The sequence below is a fragment of the Megalobrama amblycephala genome, linkage group LG12 (assembly GCF_018812025.1).
Source record: "Megalobrama amblycephala isolate DHTTF-2021 linkage group LG12, ASM1881202v1, whole genome shotgun sequence".
NCBI lineage: Eukaryota > Metazoa > Chordata > Actinopteri > Cypriniformes > Xenocyprididae > Megalobrama > Megalobrama amblycephala.
The window spans coordinates 2951383-2970130 of NC_063055.1; the positions used below are offsets into that span (position 1 = coordinate 2951383).

Below are 18748 nucleotides of genomic sequence, written 5' to 3' on the forward strand. Positions count from 1 at the left end.
AATTAAGATTAATAAATGCTTTAGAAGAATTTTTCATTGTTAGTTCCTGTGAACTTATGTTAACAAATGAAACTAAAGCGTTACCCAAGTTAAATGTAATTTCTGTTTTTTATTGTCAGATTTTCCAAGTAAACTCAAGCAGAGATTGGCATAGTGTACTTGTCTGCTATTTAACCTCTAATCTCAGCAGTTGTTTAGAAGCATTTCTTATTGTATGCGAGTTGAAAGTTTCAATTGGCCAGGTCAGATCCAGGCAGCTCAAGCACAAAGAAAACAAGCTTTTGGAAAAGATCTGGGTGTAGCCTGTCGCCAGAATATAAAAACCTCGGACACACTGCAAAGTCTTAAAGTCTTCGCTAGGGCATGTCACAAACATCCAAACCGATGTGATGAGCCCCGGATTCTGCACAGTCATAATATTCCATATTAAACTTTATTGGACCAACTATTTCCAAAAAGGCTGTAGTGTGTTTTAAATAGCAGGCTCTCTCTCTATTAAAGCCTTCAACGTGTGGCTTTTTGTGGGAATGCGCTGTACATCTGGGCACCACATTGGCTTCCACGGTGGCTGGCTGGCTTTGGCACCCATCGTAAGCCCATTACAACCCCAGTCTGCCAGCCCTCCAGGAGCCCGAGCATCGGGCTTCACGCCAGACCACTCCACTACCCCAGTCACACTCACTTCAACAAACAGCGGCGGGAGAAACCGGAGACGTGGAGAGTCACTGACCTAATGTTCACTGAGACAAAGGGCCAAGGCCTTGTTTGCACTGGGAAACATCATGTGTCGAGACCGACGTGTTGATGTGCATGAAAACAGGAGCTTCTCGCCGTTTCTGCTTCCATTCAGGGGATGTCTGCGAGTGTCAAACATCCAGGTATGTATGATGACTAGCTGACCATATATTTCACATGGGCTGTAATAAACTTAGATTCCAAATGCTCCACTGTTCAACCATTTAAAAATAATTATCATAATAAATTCCAGGTTTTGTACTCTACTAGTCACAGGAGGTTTTCAGCTCAGAAATAACACACACACACACACACACACACACACACACACACACACACACACTCACACACTCACACACACACACACACATAGTGTACAAGAACTGACAAAAAACCAACAACACAGGATGTGCATTACATTTTCTTGTCGTTTAATACACTCTAAAAATGCTGGGTTAAAAACAACCCAAGTTGGATTGAAAAAGGACAAACCCTGTGATTGGGTTGTTTTAACCCATCGGTTGGGTTAAATGTTTGTCCAACCTGCTGGGTAGTTTTATTTAACCCATAAATATTTTGGGTTCATTTTAAGCAAGCAATACAGAATTTTTTAGTTGACAATAGTTGACTTAAATAAAACCAACCAAACATTTAACCCAACCACTGGGCATCATTTTTTAGAGTGTACATTAAAAATTAGTTTAAAGTGTTATTTTATGGCTAATATTACTATAAAGCAATTGTGTTCCTTGGTTTTCTGTTTAAATTTCACTTCTACAATGTTTAATCAAAGCTATTTTCATATGATCTGTTTATTCATGTGATAAAGCCAAATACTGCTCAGGACCCAGAGGAACTCTGATCATAAAGCTGCCAAAACCTTTGCTTAGAAAGAAGTGTGTTTTTGGTTGGTTTTGTTAGTCATTTCTGAAATGCTGTTAAATACAATTTGAAAAACAGTGAGCTTAGCATGCTTTTGCAAAACAGAAATGAGTTAAAATCTCTAAATGTGTGATTGATTTTTGGTTGTTTAATTCACTCAATATGAATTAATTTACTTCTGTTTATTGAAATGCAGGCATGTGGCACACTGTGTGTTTTATCAGATCACACCAAAGTGCATTTGGTTTTAAGATTCTCAGTTAAAAATTACCATGACAACACCGATCAAACTGGCTTCATCTTAATCTATTAATGTCCAGTTTCACTGTATTTTTGACATTAGTGTTAACACCATGTTCATTGCTGTCTTTCCATAGTTCTGTAAAATGCTTTGAAATTGGTGAAATAATGAGGACCACAAAAAAATAGTGATTCATTTTTTTTTTTTTATATTTTTTACAGAACTGAAGATTTACATCAAAGGGGATACTGCAGGGAGTGGACTCGAAATTTCTCAATAATCTGTCAAAACTGTACAGCATTTCAACAAGCAGCCTCTGGTTACCATGGAAACATTTACCCTGTCTCCAACACTGTCACATCTTAATGGTTGAGAGAAAAAAAAAAATCACCTAACCGAACAAGGAAAAAAAGTGTTTCATTCCATAAATCAGTGTTTGTTTGTGATGAGCTCTGACGATCAAGGTTTTTCTTCTTACAAACTCTCCACGGCCATTTTCCCTCCCAGTGCATTTTGTCATCTCGTGAGATTGAAACGTGTTCTCAGGTTTCATACGTACTGCTATCAGATCCAGTGATTTCTGAGTGAGGTAATATGTTGGAATGAGAGTATATGATCAGATCTTCCTCTGTATGCATGTGTGTTTGTGCATGTGATTTACTCAACCATTTTCATCATCCGACAAATTAAAATACACATTTTCCCATGTAGTTGGTTTAGCATTGCTAAAGGGGCTTCAGTGACTACACTGCAGGATAAGGCACGTGACAGTCAGGCTAAGTTTCGCTGTTCTCATCTCGTAATTATTCACATTATAATCCAGTTTCCTCACACTGACCCCTGTGCATGAACATAAATAAGAGGTTGACAAACGAATGAATTTCCCATTTCTGCAGCTCAGTCTTTCTCTGTAAACACGGTTGGGGACAACACATGGAAAAATAAAAATGCAAATCAGTCGTTTCAAAGACTTATCAACAGATCCTTTAGTGAAACTTGATGCAACACTCTTAAGAGACTCGTGGCCAAACAAAGAGTTTCTCTTTTCCGCTTAAGTCTTGTTTTTCTCCATTCATAGTCTTCATAAAGTCTGAATTGGCCACATCTGCAAAGGTACAAAAGATGCCCAGGTAGATCGGTTTATGTATCGGACAGATGTAGTGTGTGAACGACTAGTTGTGTCAGAACGGAACTATGCTTTGCAAACACGATTTCTGATTTAGATGGCTGTTGAGACCCGGTAATGAAGCCACACCCATGAGGAAGCAGAAGAAGGTGACGTGTCACTGTGATAGTGTTGTGCAAATGTCTGTCGTATCTGAGCATCAGAAGAGGCTAGTTAAGGTGCTCTGCGATGGACTCCGGCATTCGTGAACGTCCAGGCTGCCTGGCACGGAGGTCAGTACGGAGGTGACGGTGGGCATTGTGGGGTTCGTCAGGTCTGTGAGGGTGGTAGGGGTGCTGGACGGGCTCATGGAGGCGTTGGAAATCTCAGAGGCGGGTCCGGACGGTGTTCCTCCAGGCATGGTCGACCCGTCCGAGGCCTTGTCCACACCTGTGTTCTCCTGACGCAGGAGGTTTCGTCTGAACTTGGCCCGAGCGTTCTGGAACCAGACCTGCAAACCGAGACAGCAAATGATATGAGAATGATGTGATGAACATTAGGCTCCGTTTTCTGCCTTGTGATTTTATTTTTAATTTATTTCGTTTAGTTCAGATTTGTCCTTCCCGTTTGTCCCCTGGTTGTTTTGCCACAGCATTTGTGAGCCAAATGCATTTAGTTTTTTTGTCAATAATATCTGACACAGCTGAGTAAACCTTAAACAAATGTATTGCTCATTAGGGGTGTAATGGTACATGTATTCATCCTGAACTGTCAGGGTACGGTGCATACAGTGAGACGACGAACACAGTCAGTCACAGGCGATCCACTACTGCATGCAAGGTAATGCAACGCTGTTTGCTAACCGCCACAACAGGAAAAAGCACAGAAGAAGAACAGACAATCTATGCATAGATATGTTTACAAGTAATCTCTCAACCATGGAAAGTCATAAATAAAACAGCTTGAGAATAAAGCCTAAAGTATATGCATACTTTTTACGAATACGTGAGGGTCAGCGTACAATGCGCGTGACATGAATTTCGTCATCAGAAGTAACCGCGTACTTGTACGCGCAGGTTGCACATGCGCATTTAATTTTTTTTTTTTTTGCAGCAATTAGTTTATCCACAAGGTGGCAACCGTGGCCTGGAGGTGCCGATTCACAAAGAAAAACTGCATAAACAGAACAGACTGGAACACATGCAAGCTACAGCAATAATAAGGGCCTACATAGATGAGAGATTGTGTGAAGAGTTTAGAAATACCCTCATTTGTACAACTCTAGCCTGAAAGAATACAAAGATATTTACATGGGTTGTGACTCGTGGCGAGAGATTGCTCAAAACTGTGCATATGTCGAACACCTCTGAATGTGAACGAGTAAAATGAAGTATACTTTCTAAGGCTGTACACTAGCTTACGTGAAAAAAACAAACAAAAAAAAACGTATACCCAGGGCTTAATATCTCACGTAGCATTACATTTACCACAGGCAAGTCATTTAGTGTCCACAGCATATTAGTTTACTAGAAAAATGAACTCTAGAGAGGAGCATTTCACTAAATATATGCACTATATTACCTTATGTATTCATATTTACTTTACCTGTTAGTAATGTCTTAATTATTTAATGTTTAAATAAATTTGTCATGAAAACAAGTTATGACAGTAACTGTGTAAATGATTATATCTCAACAATGAATTGGAGTAGAAAAATAATTTTATAATTAAATTTAGAAGCTAATGCAAAACCTGCCTTATGTGCAATTTACATGTTTTTATTTATTTATTTATTTAAGTGTTGATTATTATATCTAAAAATAAATAGCAACTGAATTTAATAGTTTGGTCTCTGTTGTTAATTTAAATCTTTAATATTATAGTAATGTTCAAGAAAGGGTTTCTTGTATATAGTTTTTAATTTTAATAAAGATTTTTTTGAATCCTTAAGAAAATGTTAATTATAATTGAATTTATTTAAAGCGATGGACTCAATTTGTTCAATAAACCACTGTTTAATAAAAAAGAAGAAAAACAAAACAATTTGTTTAGTTTTCTCTCTCCTACTGTACCGAACTCATACCGATCCGTCATGTTTGTGTATCATAACACCCCTATTGCTCATTGTTAATGTTAGCTAATGCATTAACTAATGGGACCTTATTGTACAGCATTTATTAATCTTTGTTAATATTAATAACAATGCAACTGTTCATTGCTAGTTAATGTCAGCTCAGGTTTGTTAAATAATATTAATAAACATTTTTTTTTATTTTAATAATGTATTAGTAAATGTTGAAATTAACATTAAGATTAATAAATGCTTTAGAAGTATTTTTCATTGTTAGTTCCTGTGAACTAATGGAGCCTTACTGTAAAGTGTTCCCATCAGCCTTTTCTTTCATTTCTAGCTTCCTTATGCTTTGTTTCTCTTTTTCAGGAACAAATGAATATCATTCCATTGAAGAGAACAGGCACGTGAATTACATTTGATTACAATCTTCATTCCTTTAGTAATTTTTTAATCAAGTCTAATTTGTTGCTAAAGTGAAGGAATATGTAATGATGACTAAATGTTTCAGTTAATATAAAAACTAACATCTCAAAACAGAAATGTACTGCAATAAACCAAGACAATTAGTCTAACTGGAAGGAGATTTCTGACCTGTAGGACGCGCTTGGTGAGACCAGTTTTCTGGGCCAGCTGTTTCAGATCCTTGGCGTCAGGATTGTGGTTGATGGCAAAATACGACTTCATGGTCCTCAGCTGATGGTGTTTAAATGACGTTCTCATGCGCTTCGTCTTCTGGCTGGTGCTGTACTGCGAGTCTCTGTCCATCGGATCTCCGTCATTCTCATTGCAGCTCAAAGCTGAATAAAAAAAAACGAGAAAATCGATTAGCTGTGCTCCTGATATTGATCCCAAAGTGTTCTATGGTCCAAACATTTCAGTAGCCTAACCACAGTATTAAAACTAGACATGCAAATGAAGTTTTATAATAGTGCAGAGTAAAAAAATGTTGGGTTGCTTTTTAACCCAAACGTTGGGTCATATTGGAGTTCTAGTTTGAATAAACACAGAAAGCTGAAACTTAGAGTCGTAATTGAAGCTAATTCCTTCACTGAGAAAACAGTGAATACACGGGATCCGATGAGAGAACGCTGGGATGAGAATGAGGAGGTTTCTTTGATTGCACACCAACTATGTGTTTAGTCTTGAATTTGACCACATAAAGCAGCCACAGCACCATCATGTTGCTGTGTTTGCAACTTACTGCATGCATAATAATCTGCATTATGCTGTAGTCTTACATCATGCTCTTTTTGTCCATTTTTAAAAACATATTTGATTCTAAATGCAATTGACATGTTTTGAAAGTATGCTTGATTTTATTTCACTTTTTCATGTGAAAATCAGAGTTAAAACATGCTCAGCTCTGCTGGGTTTACCCATTTTTATTGCACCCCACCCCCCACATATGGCCGTATCTTCGTTTCTGTTTTTATGATGTCTAGGATTTGATGGTGAAAAAGCCCACACTATCCATCTTTGGACACAAGTGTTTAGTAGATAGGCCCGTCTGAATGTGTCAGAAATGTGTTTGCGCCAGTTCCAAATTCTTGGCAGAAGTTTATGTGTTGCTAGACGCATGACAGTTCAGAATTATGTTTTCTCTGACAACTACAAATATTAGTCATTGAAAATGGTCTGATCAACACTTCAGATAATTAACCTTGAATGCTTTACAACACCGCACATGGCGAACAAATGTTTCCTCCTGATATAAATATGGCCATTGAGAAATACTGTTACCTTTACTACAGTGATGCACGTCAAGAACAGTTATCTTTACTGAACACGGAATTATTTATGTGCACAGGATAACTGTAGGATTGCAATAATAAAAACTGTCTTTATTGTTCTTATTTTTCAGGGTTTGATCTTCCTGTCCTTGTGTTCGTGCTGTTGTTTAAAGTGTGAGCTGATGGGGGCAGCAATGATCTGACTGTGTCTCATGATCCGAGAGCAGAGAGACAGCAAAGTTCACTCACTCTGCTTAACAAACGGTTGATCTGATTTCAAAAACTTTCATTTGACTTCTTTTTTTCCATTTTAAGTAAATCATGTAAATGTAACAGTTCTTGAGAAGGGGGTTAATCCACCAAACAAGACCGCAGTTGTTGTGATAATTTTGCCAACTTCAATTAACGATCTCCAGACAACAAGATTTACAAAGCAACAAAACAATATGAGTTTAAAGTGATAAAGAAAACATTGCATTTACACATTTTTAGTGGAAATAGAGCTTGGAGATATAATGAAAACTCTTGGTGAACTTGTGTTTTATAGGCTAGTTATTGTCTTTAATAATAACATGCGATATAGACCGGGTCGTAATCAGACTCATAAACAATTCTTCATTTATTTTTATCCTTTTTTTAAAATTACATTCGTTAATTTTGTGTATCGCTTTATCCCAGTATATCTGGCATTAAATACTTGAAACAATGAAAATCCTGAATATTCGCGAAGAAAAGGTTTGTTAATTATATCGTCGTATTTGATTAAAAAGTTTCTGTTCTATCATATGCTTTGTTTGGACACGTGCATGACAACTTTTTATAGAGCAAAACCCGGGTAATTCGTCTGAATTTGCCTGGAAAAGCTGAAGATTTTCTTTCTTTCTTTCTTTCTTTCTTTCTTTCTTTCTTTCTTTCTTTCTTAATCTTCTGGAGGTCTCAACTAGAATCTAAGCCATTTTCCACTTGTCAGTCTCTGTAGTCGTCATCATTCCTCTGTTTGGTCCTCGAGCAGGGGCCCAAATGCCCCGCTGAGGGGCCCGAAATGCCCGAGCGAACAAGTCACGTTGTTCCAAATTGTTCAGCACAAGCTCAAGTGCTTAGCAGAAATCTGTGATGTGTGTCGATTGTCTTGAAAAGTGGAGCATTTTTGCCTTTTACGTTGTAAAGAAGTAAAATGATCTATTATTTCTTGTTTCTTTAAAAAAAATAAATACGGTAAATACGAGAAACGTTTAATTCATTACTTAGCTATATTGCTAATTAAGGATAGCGGTCTTTCATAAAACCAGAATCACATGCTTTATGAACGTAAGATATCTTCTCGAACGAATTGGAATGGAAAAGTGGGAACAAAATTGCGACATTTCAAATTATTATTTAAACAAACTGTTTAATTTTTTCCCAACGAGGACTGCATTCAGAAATGCTATTTTAAATGTTCCCCGCATGATTTATCATCCACCCCACCTTCCCTTTTTTTCGTATTAGAAAGCAGTTTATTTATTGCATCTGTACTTACAATTAATTAATCATACAATAATTTTATAACAGTCGTAATTATTGTTCAAAATAGCGGTAGCTAATAGTATTGTTTAAGCGAAATTTCACTGTAGCTATAGGTTGCTTTTGTAAATTCATCATGCAGTTGGCCAGGTTTCGTCTTTTGTCTTGCTCTGAAACGATTTCGTTATGTAGCCTAGTGCAGCCCAAAAAAGTTTTGTAAACCTGGGAATTCACCGAAATCGGTAGGCTAACATTGCTACACGCTCCTAAAAAAGTTGTGCAACTTCAGATAGGAAATCTGCTTGCACCTCGTACCAAATGAAAGAAACATAATGCAAATAATAAAACTAGAGTATGTTAACCAGCAACAACAAAACGCCAATAATGGTCTCACCTGCATTATAAGCAGCCAAGTCCGCTCCGGGCCCAGGGCTCTTTCTCTTTCGGGGCCGGCCCTTCTGCACCGTGTTCACGCCGTTATAATAAGACAGTCCTAGAGGGCCCGTGCTGCCCAGTCCTTTATTAGGCGCTACATCCGTGTGATTGAAATGTGTGGGGAAGTCTCCCTGGATGAGCGATTCAAAGTGTAGCCTGCAGTACACCAGACTGTCTTTCATGCCGAAGTGGTCCCCAGTCGTCAGCATTTTGTTGCAAGTCGTGCAGGTGAAACAGTTCAAGTGGTACACCAAATCCCTGGCCCTCATGACCATTTCCGAGGCCGAGATCCCGAGGTGGCACCGGGCACATCTCTGCACCGAAAACCTTCTGCGGGAGAATAAAGCAGCTGTGACCTTTCAGCACACTTCAACCAGAAGGTGGGCCCACCACTCATGAGCCTGGCATTCTCATAATAACATTTGGATAATTGAAATATATATTTGTGAATGAAATTTTATCTGAAGTAAATGTTGAAGAGGAGAGCACGTGCTGTTTTTGGCACTATGCAGACATGCTGAAATGTCTTGAACAGCAGGATGCATGAACAAATAGAGTTAACTCGTACAGTGGAATTGATTCTCGCCAATAATCACGTCTCGAATAATGGCTAAATAACTTACAATTGAAATTGACTTGTGCTAGAGCCTAATTTGAACGTTGAAATTGGTAAAGCCTCCACTTAGCCTATGATTATCTTAATAGGCCTCTCGCCTCCCTCTGATTATTAAATTGTACAATGACATACATTGCACGGTCAGCTAAATATCATCCAAACATCACAGAATAAGGCTTTCTACAGGTTCTTTTGCTGTTTTCAATTTTTCCAACAAAGAAAATGTTCTAGGTACTTCTCGTAAGACCAAGTAGCTCTTGAGGTAAATCGTCTCCGGATAATTTAGTTTTATAATGACGTTCAAAATCACTTTACACTGCAAAATATTTGCAAACCCGGGCATAATATTTTTTTTAAAGTATAAAATGAGTAGGCTACGTATAGTAATATCTGGATTATTGAAATTGTTAACGTAGTTATTAAATTGCATCATCACGTCTTCACAAGTAGCAATATCTATACTAAAAATCGGGCATTTTGCTATAAGATGTTTCGTTAATTTAAACAAAAACGTTACATTTTAGGCAAAAATTATGCCTTGCGTAATTTCAGTAGTTTCTATATAGTTAATAATCATTAATGTGTTTCATGACGTGCATCAATATCATCTACAAAAATCATTTTGATTTTCTTCAATTTATACACACAATAAAAATTAGCTACGCCTTCTCTGGATTATTCAATTTTATAAAAATTGAAAAGTAAGTATTTTGCTACAAGTATTGCCTTTTTATTATTAATCCACAACGAAAACCTCACTCTTCAGGCGAAGGAAGGACCGTAAGATCATGCAGCTTTTGAATAAATGAGTTTGCTCACCTGTAATAGTCTTCTTTGCAGTAGATGCTTCCGTCTTTGCTGAAGCAGGTGAGCTCAGACTCCAGGTTGAGTTTACACTCACAGCACTTCAGACAGCGCATGTGCCACTGCTTGTCCACGGCGAGCAGGTAATAGCGATCCGAGATCTTGCCTCCGCAGCCCGCACACAGAGCCACCCGGTCCCCGCTGATGGAAGGCATGTTCTGCAGAAACACACAGACGACCATCGGACTCGTTAAAGGCAGGAACTCAAATCCCAACACTCTTTCGCCACCATTATCTCTAATGTTATACAAATGAATGTTTTAACGGCACATTGGTAAAAGATAAACTATGTGTTTAAAGTGTTCTGTAAACACTAGGCTATTTTACGCATTTTCTGATTAAAGAATGTCCAAAGAATGAGATATTACCAGTGTTCACTTCTGTAAAGAATGGGAGGGGCGTGAGATCAAATTCAGAAGATAAATACAGAAGTGTATATTCAACATTGATTTGTATTTAATATTTCCCTTGACAACGGAATACCATGCATAAAAAGAGGAAATAACAGCAAGAAATGATTAGGCTATACAAGCTTCCATTCACGTTTTTTTTTTTAATTGAACAAAGGAACAGTTTTGGGAAAATGTGATACGTAGGCTATGTAAACAAATTAATCAAAGATTAATTCGCTCGTTTTATTGTGTTTACGTTCGGCGTGTTGTGTGGCCTTAGATACACTACACTGCAAACACACTCGTTGGATATATAGGCTATAATATATAAAACACTTTGTGCAATAAAAATATTATTTTATTCTTTATAATTTATTTGTAATGTGGTAAAAAAAAATTAAGACGCAGTTTTAAAAATGTTAAAACAGTTTCAAGCATCATAAGTGCATTGTTGCCAACGAAACTGATCAAAAATAATTTTATTGAAAAGGACTTATCCGCCAATGTCTCTTTTTGTCGTTAATCACAGATATTACGGCCCCAAACAATGCCAATTTATCTGATAATTATTTTATCATAATCATCTCACTGTATCATGAAAAAAAGAAATGTATTTTTACATTCTGAATTTCGCATCACTTAAAGTTGAGCAGCACTGCATAAGCATTTGTAAAATGGGAATTTCCTATAAAAGCGTCAGTGTTTGTACACAACCGAACAGCGATTTCCTTGGTCGCTAATGCATTTGATATTTCACCATTTTTTATCGAATAATCAGTTGAAATTACACTGAATTGAAAGCCATTAAAAACTGATAGGCCTATTGTATATCGAAGCTTTCTGTAACAATTTGCAATCCACCCATAGCATAAGATTTACAAGCAATGCGTTGAAGAGCAGGCCTGTAATTTTTGCTTCGCAGAAGTTTGAAGTTTGTTTAAATGGACAAGATCGGAATCACATCTTTGGGCCTCTGTATCACTGTTTGAATAACGGTTCAGTTTACATAGGCTGTTAGAATTTCCAAGCAAGCGCCTGGAGCGAGAGGCATGGCTTTCTCCTACCGTCTCTGTTTCCCCCATATCTATGGCCGAGCTGATAGTCGCCGAATCGCTCTTTCCTCTCCGCTCCATTTCTTCCATAACACCATGCATCTCGCCTCCAGGCAGACCGTGGAAAAGCATCGTTGCCGCAGATGAGACCGAATAGCACGTGTTTCCGTCAGATCTGCAACCCAAGATTTCCGTGAGACGCACTTCTAGCCCTGTGCAGTTCATATGACCTGTCTCTCTCTCTCACGTGAAATAATTCCCGTTTGGAGAATCTGCTCGGTCTAAACGGTATTCGTTTATCAGAAATGTCAACTCCGTATTCTGATAGATTCTTTTAAATGCACCAGAATATGAGATCGCAAAGCATGCACCCAGTACAGACGGATTGGTTTAGCCTATGAGAGCATTCCGGAGCTTTGAGGACATACCAGCTACTGAAGCCCCTCTACATGTGTGACACTGGACCCTCCTATTTCTTCATGAGTAACTTTCAGTTACCACATTTTGGACATGCATTTGCCAGTGTAAGATCTCAGTTTTTCTTTCTTGTCTTTTCAGAAATCAGTCTTGGAGCATGGCTGCTGCTGGTCATTACACAAAAACAATCCGTTATTGCATCGCCGAAGAATAAAAATATATAATCCCGAAATGCCTGGGAGCAACGACTACAGTGACGATTCAGATTGTGCAAGTGGTTAGCCTATATCTTCATCCTCGTCTCTTCACCTCCTCCACGACAGTTGTGTCATCACACACACCAACAATGTCCAACTTCAGTAGGCTTCAGATTAGATACGGGTAAAAAAAATCACCTCAAAGGTTTGTTCTAACAAATGAGATGGTTGTCCTGACATATAGAGCATTTGCTGTGTTAAGAGCCTGTTGTTGTTCGTCCCGCATGCAGTAGGATCAGCATGTAAGCGATTGAGAAGGAGGAGGAGTTGAGGACACTTTTGGTTTGTATAATCCAGTGAAGACAGTGAGGTTCCCTGCGCTCTTCCCTCTCCAAACGTGAGCAAACCCAACGCGCCTTTTCTACCGGGACTTTGACGTCACGCCGTTCCGTTCGTGATTATTGGCTGTTCGAACTCTTGATATACGCACTGTATCGAATTGTTGCAGGGATTTTAATGTCAGATGGACCATAATTTGATGGTAACTCAAGACTTTCTCAAATGGCATTTTTTTTTCGACCGATGATTTCAATTATTTTTATTGGCTAGATACAACTTTAATGTTCTGGAAAGCGTAGGGTAAATAAATTGTTTTGTTTTTGTAAACATTAGCCAATAATATTAGCGACTTGTTTTTAGTTAGACGTGCAGTGAAATAGAGACTATTAAACTTTCGCGAAATGGACATTCCACGTCTTTGTCTCACAAGTGAATCGCTCCGATTTCATTTATTCCATAAGCGTACTTTTTAAATGTGGAACTGTACGTCGATGTCTTATGCGATTGCAGTGCGTAATATGATCATAAAAAAAAATGTTTTCTTTCTACCTTTGGCTCGAAGTTACCCATTGGTTTTCGGATTTATCTGCTTTACCAACCGCCTCGGTGTAATACGGCACCGGCCCCGGACAGATCCCCGTGACTGGTTTAAACAAAAGGATCCAGAGGAGAGGAATAGTCTCTGCCCTACTGACAGCATTGGATGTACTACTCAGAATATCTGTGAGAAGTCCAATTAACGTCAGTGTCACAGTGAATTCGGCTGTTTCATCACTCTAAATACCCTCTAAATTTTATTGTTCTACAAAACGTTGCCGAAGATGCATTAATATAATTAGGCTACTAATAATCTCTTTCATGTGCATGGTTTTCATCACATTCATATTTTTCACATTCATAGGTATTTCTCTGAATTATTATTATTTAATATAATTCTGTGAGTATTATATTCTCCCCAAAAACTCCCAAAATAAGCTCTCATTGGTATAGGCTACTCGTTCTTTAAAAAATCTCCATGAGGTGAGTGTTTGGAAAGCAAAGAAAAACACTCACAATGAATATCTCGGATCATCCATTATTGATGGCCGCCCTCTTTTGTACCTCATATGGACTGCTGTGAGCCACTGGTTCTAAATCCCAAAAGGCCACATATTTGTTTTACTTATTCAGTCCATCCAGTATAATAGGTGATTATTCTAACGTCTCTCAAAAGAGAGACACTTCTCTAATGTCCACGCAGTGACTAAAGAAAAACAGACTCACGAAATAGACAAAATTTAGTTTAGGATACATCAAAGTTTAACATTTTTTAATAGTTTAACATTTTTTTTTTTTTATGTTTTATGTAGGCTAATATTTTTGTGCGATAGTGTTTTCAGTTGCTCATTTAAGTTTTTGGTTTTGTTTTTACTCTTAAGAATTCATAAAGCACTCTTAATTGGCGCTCTGAACTTAATTGGCGAGACAGTATTAATTTCGAGCCCTAGAGAGCAGCGGACCTCAGAAACAAGCCAGTGGGAGACAAATTCATACAGCCCCCACGTGACTCGTGTTTTAACAAAATAGGCGTGATAGTTCGACGCAAATATCAACTGATTTTTGAGTGGCACTGGCAGAGTTAACATAGCTTTGATGCCCCGTAAAGAATTTGAAATTATTTTATAGGATGTATTGTAAAATCCATATTTGAGCTTTGAAATACATAAACTTGTTTTAACAAAATTAAAAACATAGTTTTAATAACAAACACTACTTATTCAGACTTTGTTTGTTCGGTTTCTTTCGGCTTCCCCTTTAGTGACACAAAGGTTGTGTAGGTTGCAGGAAAAAAAAAAAAACGGTGTAAATGTTTTACATTTTGAGCAAAAGTTTTGAAATCATGTAGGGAGCAATATAATGAAAATGCTGTCTAATTCTGTCTACGGTATAAGTTCTCTTAATTCTATTAATTCTCTTTGTAACATTTCTAAACCTATGTGTTTAGGTTTAATTACAATTCAGAAACAATGTCATTTAACGCCTTGTTCAAATCAAAATCCTTATTTCAAGACGCTATAAGAGAAGAACTTGTTAGTTGCTCAAGATAAGAGTGTATAAATTGTCATGGGTTCATGTTTATTCTTCAAAAAGCTTCTGCACCCTCCAATAAAAACCTGAGTGTAAGTGTGTTTCCAAGCAGCACAACAGATTAAGGATGGCATTAACTCTGACACATTATCAGCTTGTGTCTTATAAACAAACACCTGGCTTTTTGACAAGACCTTGAGCTCCACGTACAGAAATGTAACCGCAGGGAATTGTGTATTTTAATTCAGAGCCGAATTAAACTAAACATTCTTTAAATACTGACCTTTGATTGTATGTGGCTCTTAAATTGTAAATTATAGTGATGGCATGGTAGTTATTTTAAGGATGTAATCGATAGTCATTAGCTAAATAATGTAACCTACTTGAAGAGTATGACACGGGTTCAGCTCATTGAATAAAGAAAAGTCACTGCTGCTAGTCTCCGAAACACGTTGGCAATTCAAACGCTTTATTATAGAAATTTAACCCCTAATTTTCAAACAATTGGCCTATTACTGATGTGTGACATTGTGTAAATATTCCTATTTTCACGTAAATTCCATCACTTTTTTGTATCACACAGCAGTCGCAGTAATAATAAGACAAGACGGACATGCAAAAGAAAACAGCAGGACAACTTGTTTTTGCAGTAGGCTAAGTGTGCAATGATGTCCAATTGTGCATGGGAACCTGGCGATAAGCACACACTTGTCTGCTGGTCCAAATATTTAGGCTATACTCACTGAATGAAAAATAATGGAATGCTATCCGTTCCAAAAATTACTCGAGCTGTCACGAGAGAAACAGGTGCAGCTACTGTTTATGTAGAGTGACAAATACACCAGTAAGAGCCCTATGGCAATCATGATTGGGGCCTATTAAGCTGATCTGAACAGTGATGGTAGCAGTAGCCTATAGTAATAGGGGTGTAGTAGACAGATAGACTATTAATAAAAGTACCCACGGCATTGAAGGGCAGGCGTTAATATTAAAGTTTTATTGCACAAATATGAAAAGGCATGTTAAGCTCCCAAATCCTTATGCAAATGAAATCCTGTGTAATACCCTTAATTGAATACATGCATATTAATAATGTGCGCTCTCTGTCTAGTATAATGTTGGCTTATACATTAAACATTTCAGTGCGGGATATCTTGCGTGTGCGAAATATATTTCGTGAATCTGTCAAATCAAAAAAAAAAAAAAAAAAAAAAAAAAAAAAAAAATGCGGAAAAGGACAAAATACATACAAAATAGCCTACATAAGAATTATTGAAAGTGTACGATTTATGCCCCCCCACACACACGCACTTTTAAGACTTGAATTAGGAAGTCAAACAAACAAACAGGGTGTACATATATGTGTCAGCAGGGTTTTCAAACGTTTCGAATGCATAGCTATTTTCACCTGTCGCAAAATAGCCGATAAACAAGACGTAACCGTAGATAGGTAACCATAACAACAGTACACTGTGCACGCGCTTTCCATTACGATTAATATCGCGTGGTGAACGTCACTTCATAATATACTTAAAGATATGCCTAATAATAGGCTACTTTTTTTTTTTTTTTTTTTTTTTTTTTTTAAAGAAAACCCGTTTTAAAAACTTTTAAATAATTTACTATAGTTAGCCAAAATACAAGTTGCAATGCGTGAGATGAACCTCGACAGACTATGCCCTAAAATTACTTTTACATTTACTACATTTAATAATACTGTAAAACAATAAAAACTTTGTAAAACATTGAAAATATTGCAGACTTTTACAATTCTCTTTAAATAGTCGAAGTCACTGTATGTTATACACTCTTTATAGGCTATTTGGTTTGTCAGACACTGTCTCTGATTTCATAAACCGCGGCTTCATATTCCTCAGTGCTGTTTCAGTCAGATCTAATAACTGAGCTCGGTGTTTAATATGGTTTGTACTCAAACACCAGGGAAACCGAGCGCGTTTTGTCTGCCGCCTTTGTATCTCTCCCCGTGATAATTCTATCCAGCTCTGATCAAACCACTGATATTTCTGTGCTGAGATTTGAGGCTTTCGCCACGAACGAATAGAGCAACACTGCCTACCGACTCCCGGTGAACGGATCGTTAATCTTTTATCCGTGGAATCTGGGCTGAAAAAATACTGCTAGTAGGCCTATATTTTATATTAGTAAACAACACCGAATAAAAATTAGATAAATTAGACAAATAAGTTAAAATTAAAAGACAGACTTAACGCACGAGACTAAAATGTATGTTGTTTTACACACAGAGCATCTGTTGGCTGTCTTGTATGCGCATTCTCTCTGCTCTGAATTAAAAGTGGATGGATAGTGCTGTTTCGTGGCCCTTCTTTTAACCTGTTAATGAGTTCAAGGTTTGCCCTTTACCTTATGTCTGAATCAGATTCTTCCGATGAGGTGTGAGAGCGGAAAGCAATAACAACTTCCTCAGCATCACACTGACATGGGGACACAAGACTGATGCTGAGTTCAAACTGGATTATTTATGATGGACCATTGCCAAAATATGATAATCTATACACACAGCCTATATTTGCACAGTTATATATCTCGTGAAAAGCCTTTTTTTGTTGTTGTTGAAAAAATCCGTTTGACTTTTAATTAGATACGCAACAGTAACATTGATATCTTATTTCATATTTATACTGAGTATTATTATTATTATTAGGCTATTATTAACCTATATGCACCGTTTTAGTTATAATAATAATAATAATAATAATACAGGAGCAAATGATTTCCGTAATACAATAGACGTCGTTGCTCCAGTCTTTCTGTATGTAGTCCTGTTAATTAGACAGTGCATTATAGGGGAGCGGAAGAGATCAGCGTCTCTCTCTCTCTCTCTCTCTCTCTCTCTCTCTCTCTCTCTCTCTCTCTCTCTCTCTCTCATTCCCTTCCGACCAAAGATTGTTGCTACTGGTTTCCTCATGTTCTGACATCCAGGCTTTAAAAGATTGCATTGACACAGTGCATGATTAAAGAAGATTTTTTTCTAAATAAGATTAAGCAGATTCAGCTTTATTGGCATTTAGCTACTGCTAATAAAAGGGTTTGCAAGCATGGCAAGAGTTGTGTAGATAACTATAGCACTTAAAACAGACACTTTCATTATGTGTATGTAGTCTGTTTTATATCGAAACAAAGCATCTGTCTATTTCAAATGCACAGTGCGCTAATTAAAAGTGAAAAAGTGAGGTTCTAGTTCATTTCCCTGATATCGCGATAATTCAGGTGTGTGATTACGTCAGCTCGCGAATACAGTCGAGGAGCGTTCGATCAACTGTCGTTTCTGAGAAGTCGCCTCAGAAATTTATCAAAGAGAATTACGATAAGTGAGTCTCGAAAGCCATTATAAACATCCAAACTTCAAAAAGGTAATGTTTTAAACGCTGAGGGCAGGGCAACCAAACCAATTAGATGTTGGATATAGTGACCATTCTGCTCGTGCCCATTAACGGCTGTCTCATTATACAGTCACACCATTTGGAATTGATTATAGATTAGCTCGAGAGCGCGACTGCCTTCAACTTGTAACATTAACCTGTCAGTCTGGGGCTAAAAATCTGAGGAAACTGAGATTTAAGCTGAACATTGAGGAATGTTTCAGCACGACACGCTATTTTTAAGAGAGCAGCACTAATAGGGTGCATATTAATTAGGGGAGATGGTGAGCATGGACTTCTGGGCTGGATTTCTGAACAAATGTAAGATAAACATCTCAGTTTAACCTGTGTAAAGTGAGGTCATGTTCATTCATTAAAGAGATAGATCACTTACTCACCCTCATGTTGTTCCAAACCTGTATGAGTTTCTTTCTTCTGTTGAACACAAAAGAAGACATTTTAATTAATGCTGGGCACCAGACAGTTGACAATGACTTCCATAGTATTTTTTTTCCCTACAATAAAAGTTATTGGCTACCGTCAACTGTTTGATTACCAACATTCTTTAAAATATCACATCTTTTGTGTTCAACAGAAGAACACAACAATTTTCATTTTTGGGCGAACTATCCCTTTAATGGATGTAACCAAAGTAAGCGTACTGTGATCTTTAAAATATCAATAATTACCTAGAGTCT

At 37.4% G+C, this 18748-nt stretch overlaps 1 protein-coding gene across 4 annotated transcripts; it reads right to left on the minus strand.

The window, feature by feature from the left end:
* Positions 1-1145: 1145 nt before the first annotated feature.
* lhx2b (LIM homeobox 2b) lies at positions 1146-13561 on the minus strand. 4 transcript variants are annotated; one of them, XM_048210479.1, is made up of 5 exons: positions 13132-13561; positions 10141-10343; positions 8665-9035; positions 5629-5834; positions 1146-3474 (listed from the first exon to the last, which is right to left on the minus strand). In XM_048210479.1, the coding sequence occupies exons 1-5, from the start codon at positions 13150-13152 to the stop codon at positions 3184-3186; spliced, it is 1092 nt and encodes a 363-aa protein (XP_048066436.1). In that variant the 5' UTR covers positions 13153-13561; the 3' UTR covers positions 1146-3183. The 4 variants fall into 4 exon arrangements, with proteins under 4 accessions (XP_048066436.1, XP_048066435.1, XP_048066434.1 ...); XM_048210478.1 differs by lacking the exon at positions 13132-13561 and adding an exon at positions 11642-13089 and having other exon boundaries at positions 8665-9032; XM_048210477.1 differs by lacking the exon at positions 13132-13561 and adding an exon at positions 11642-13085.
* Positions 13562-18748: the final 5187 nt, after the last annotated feature.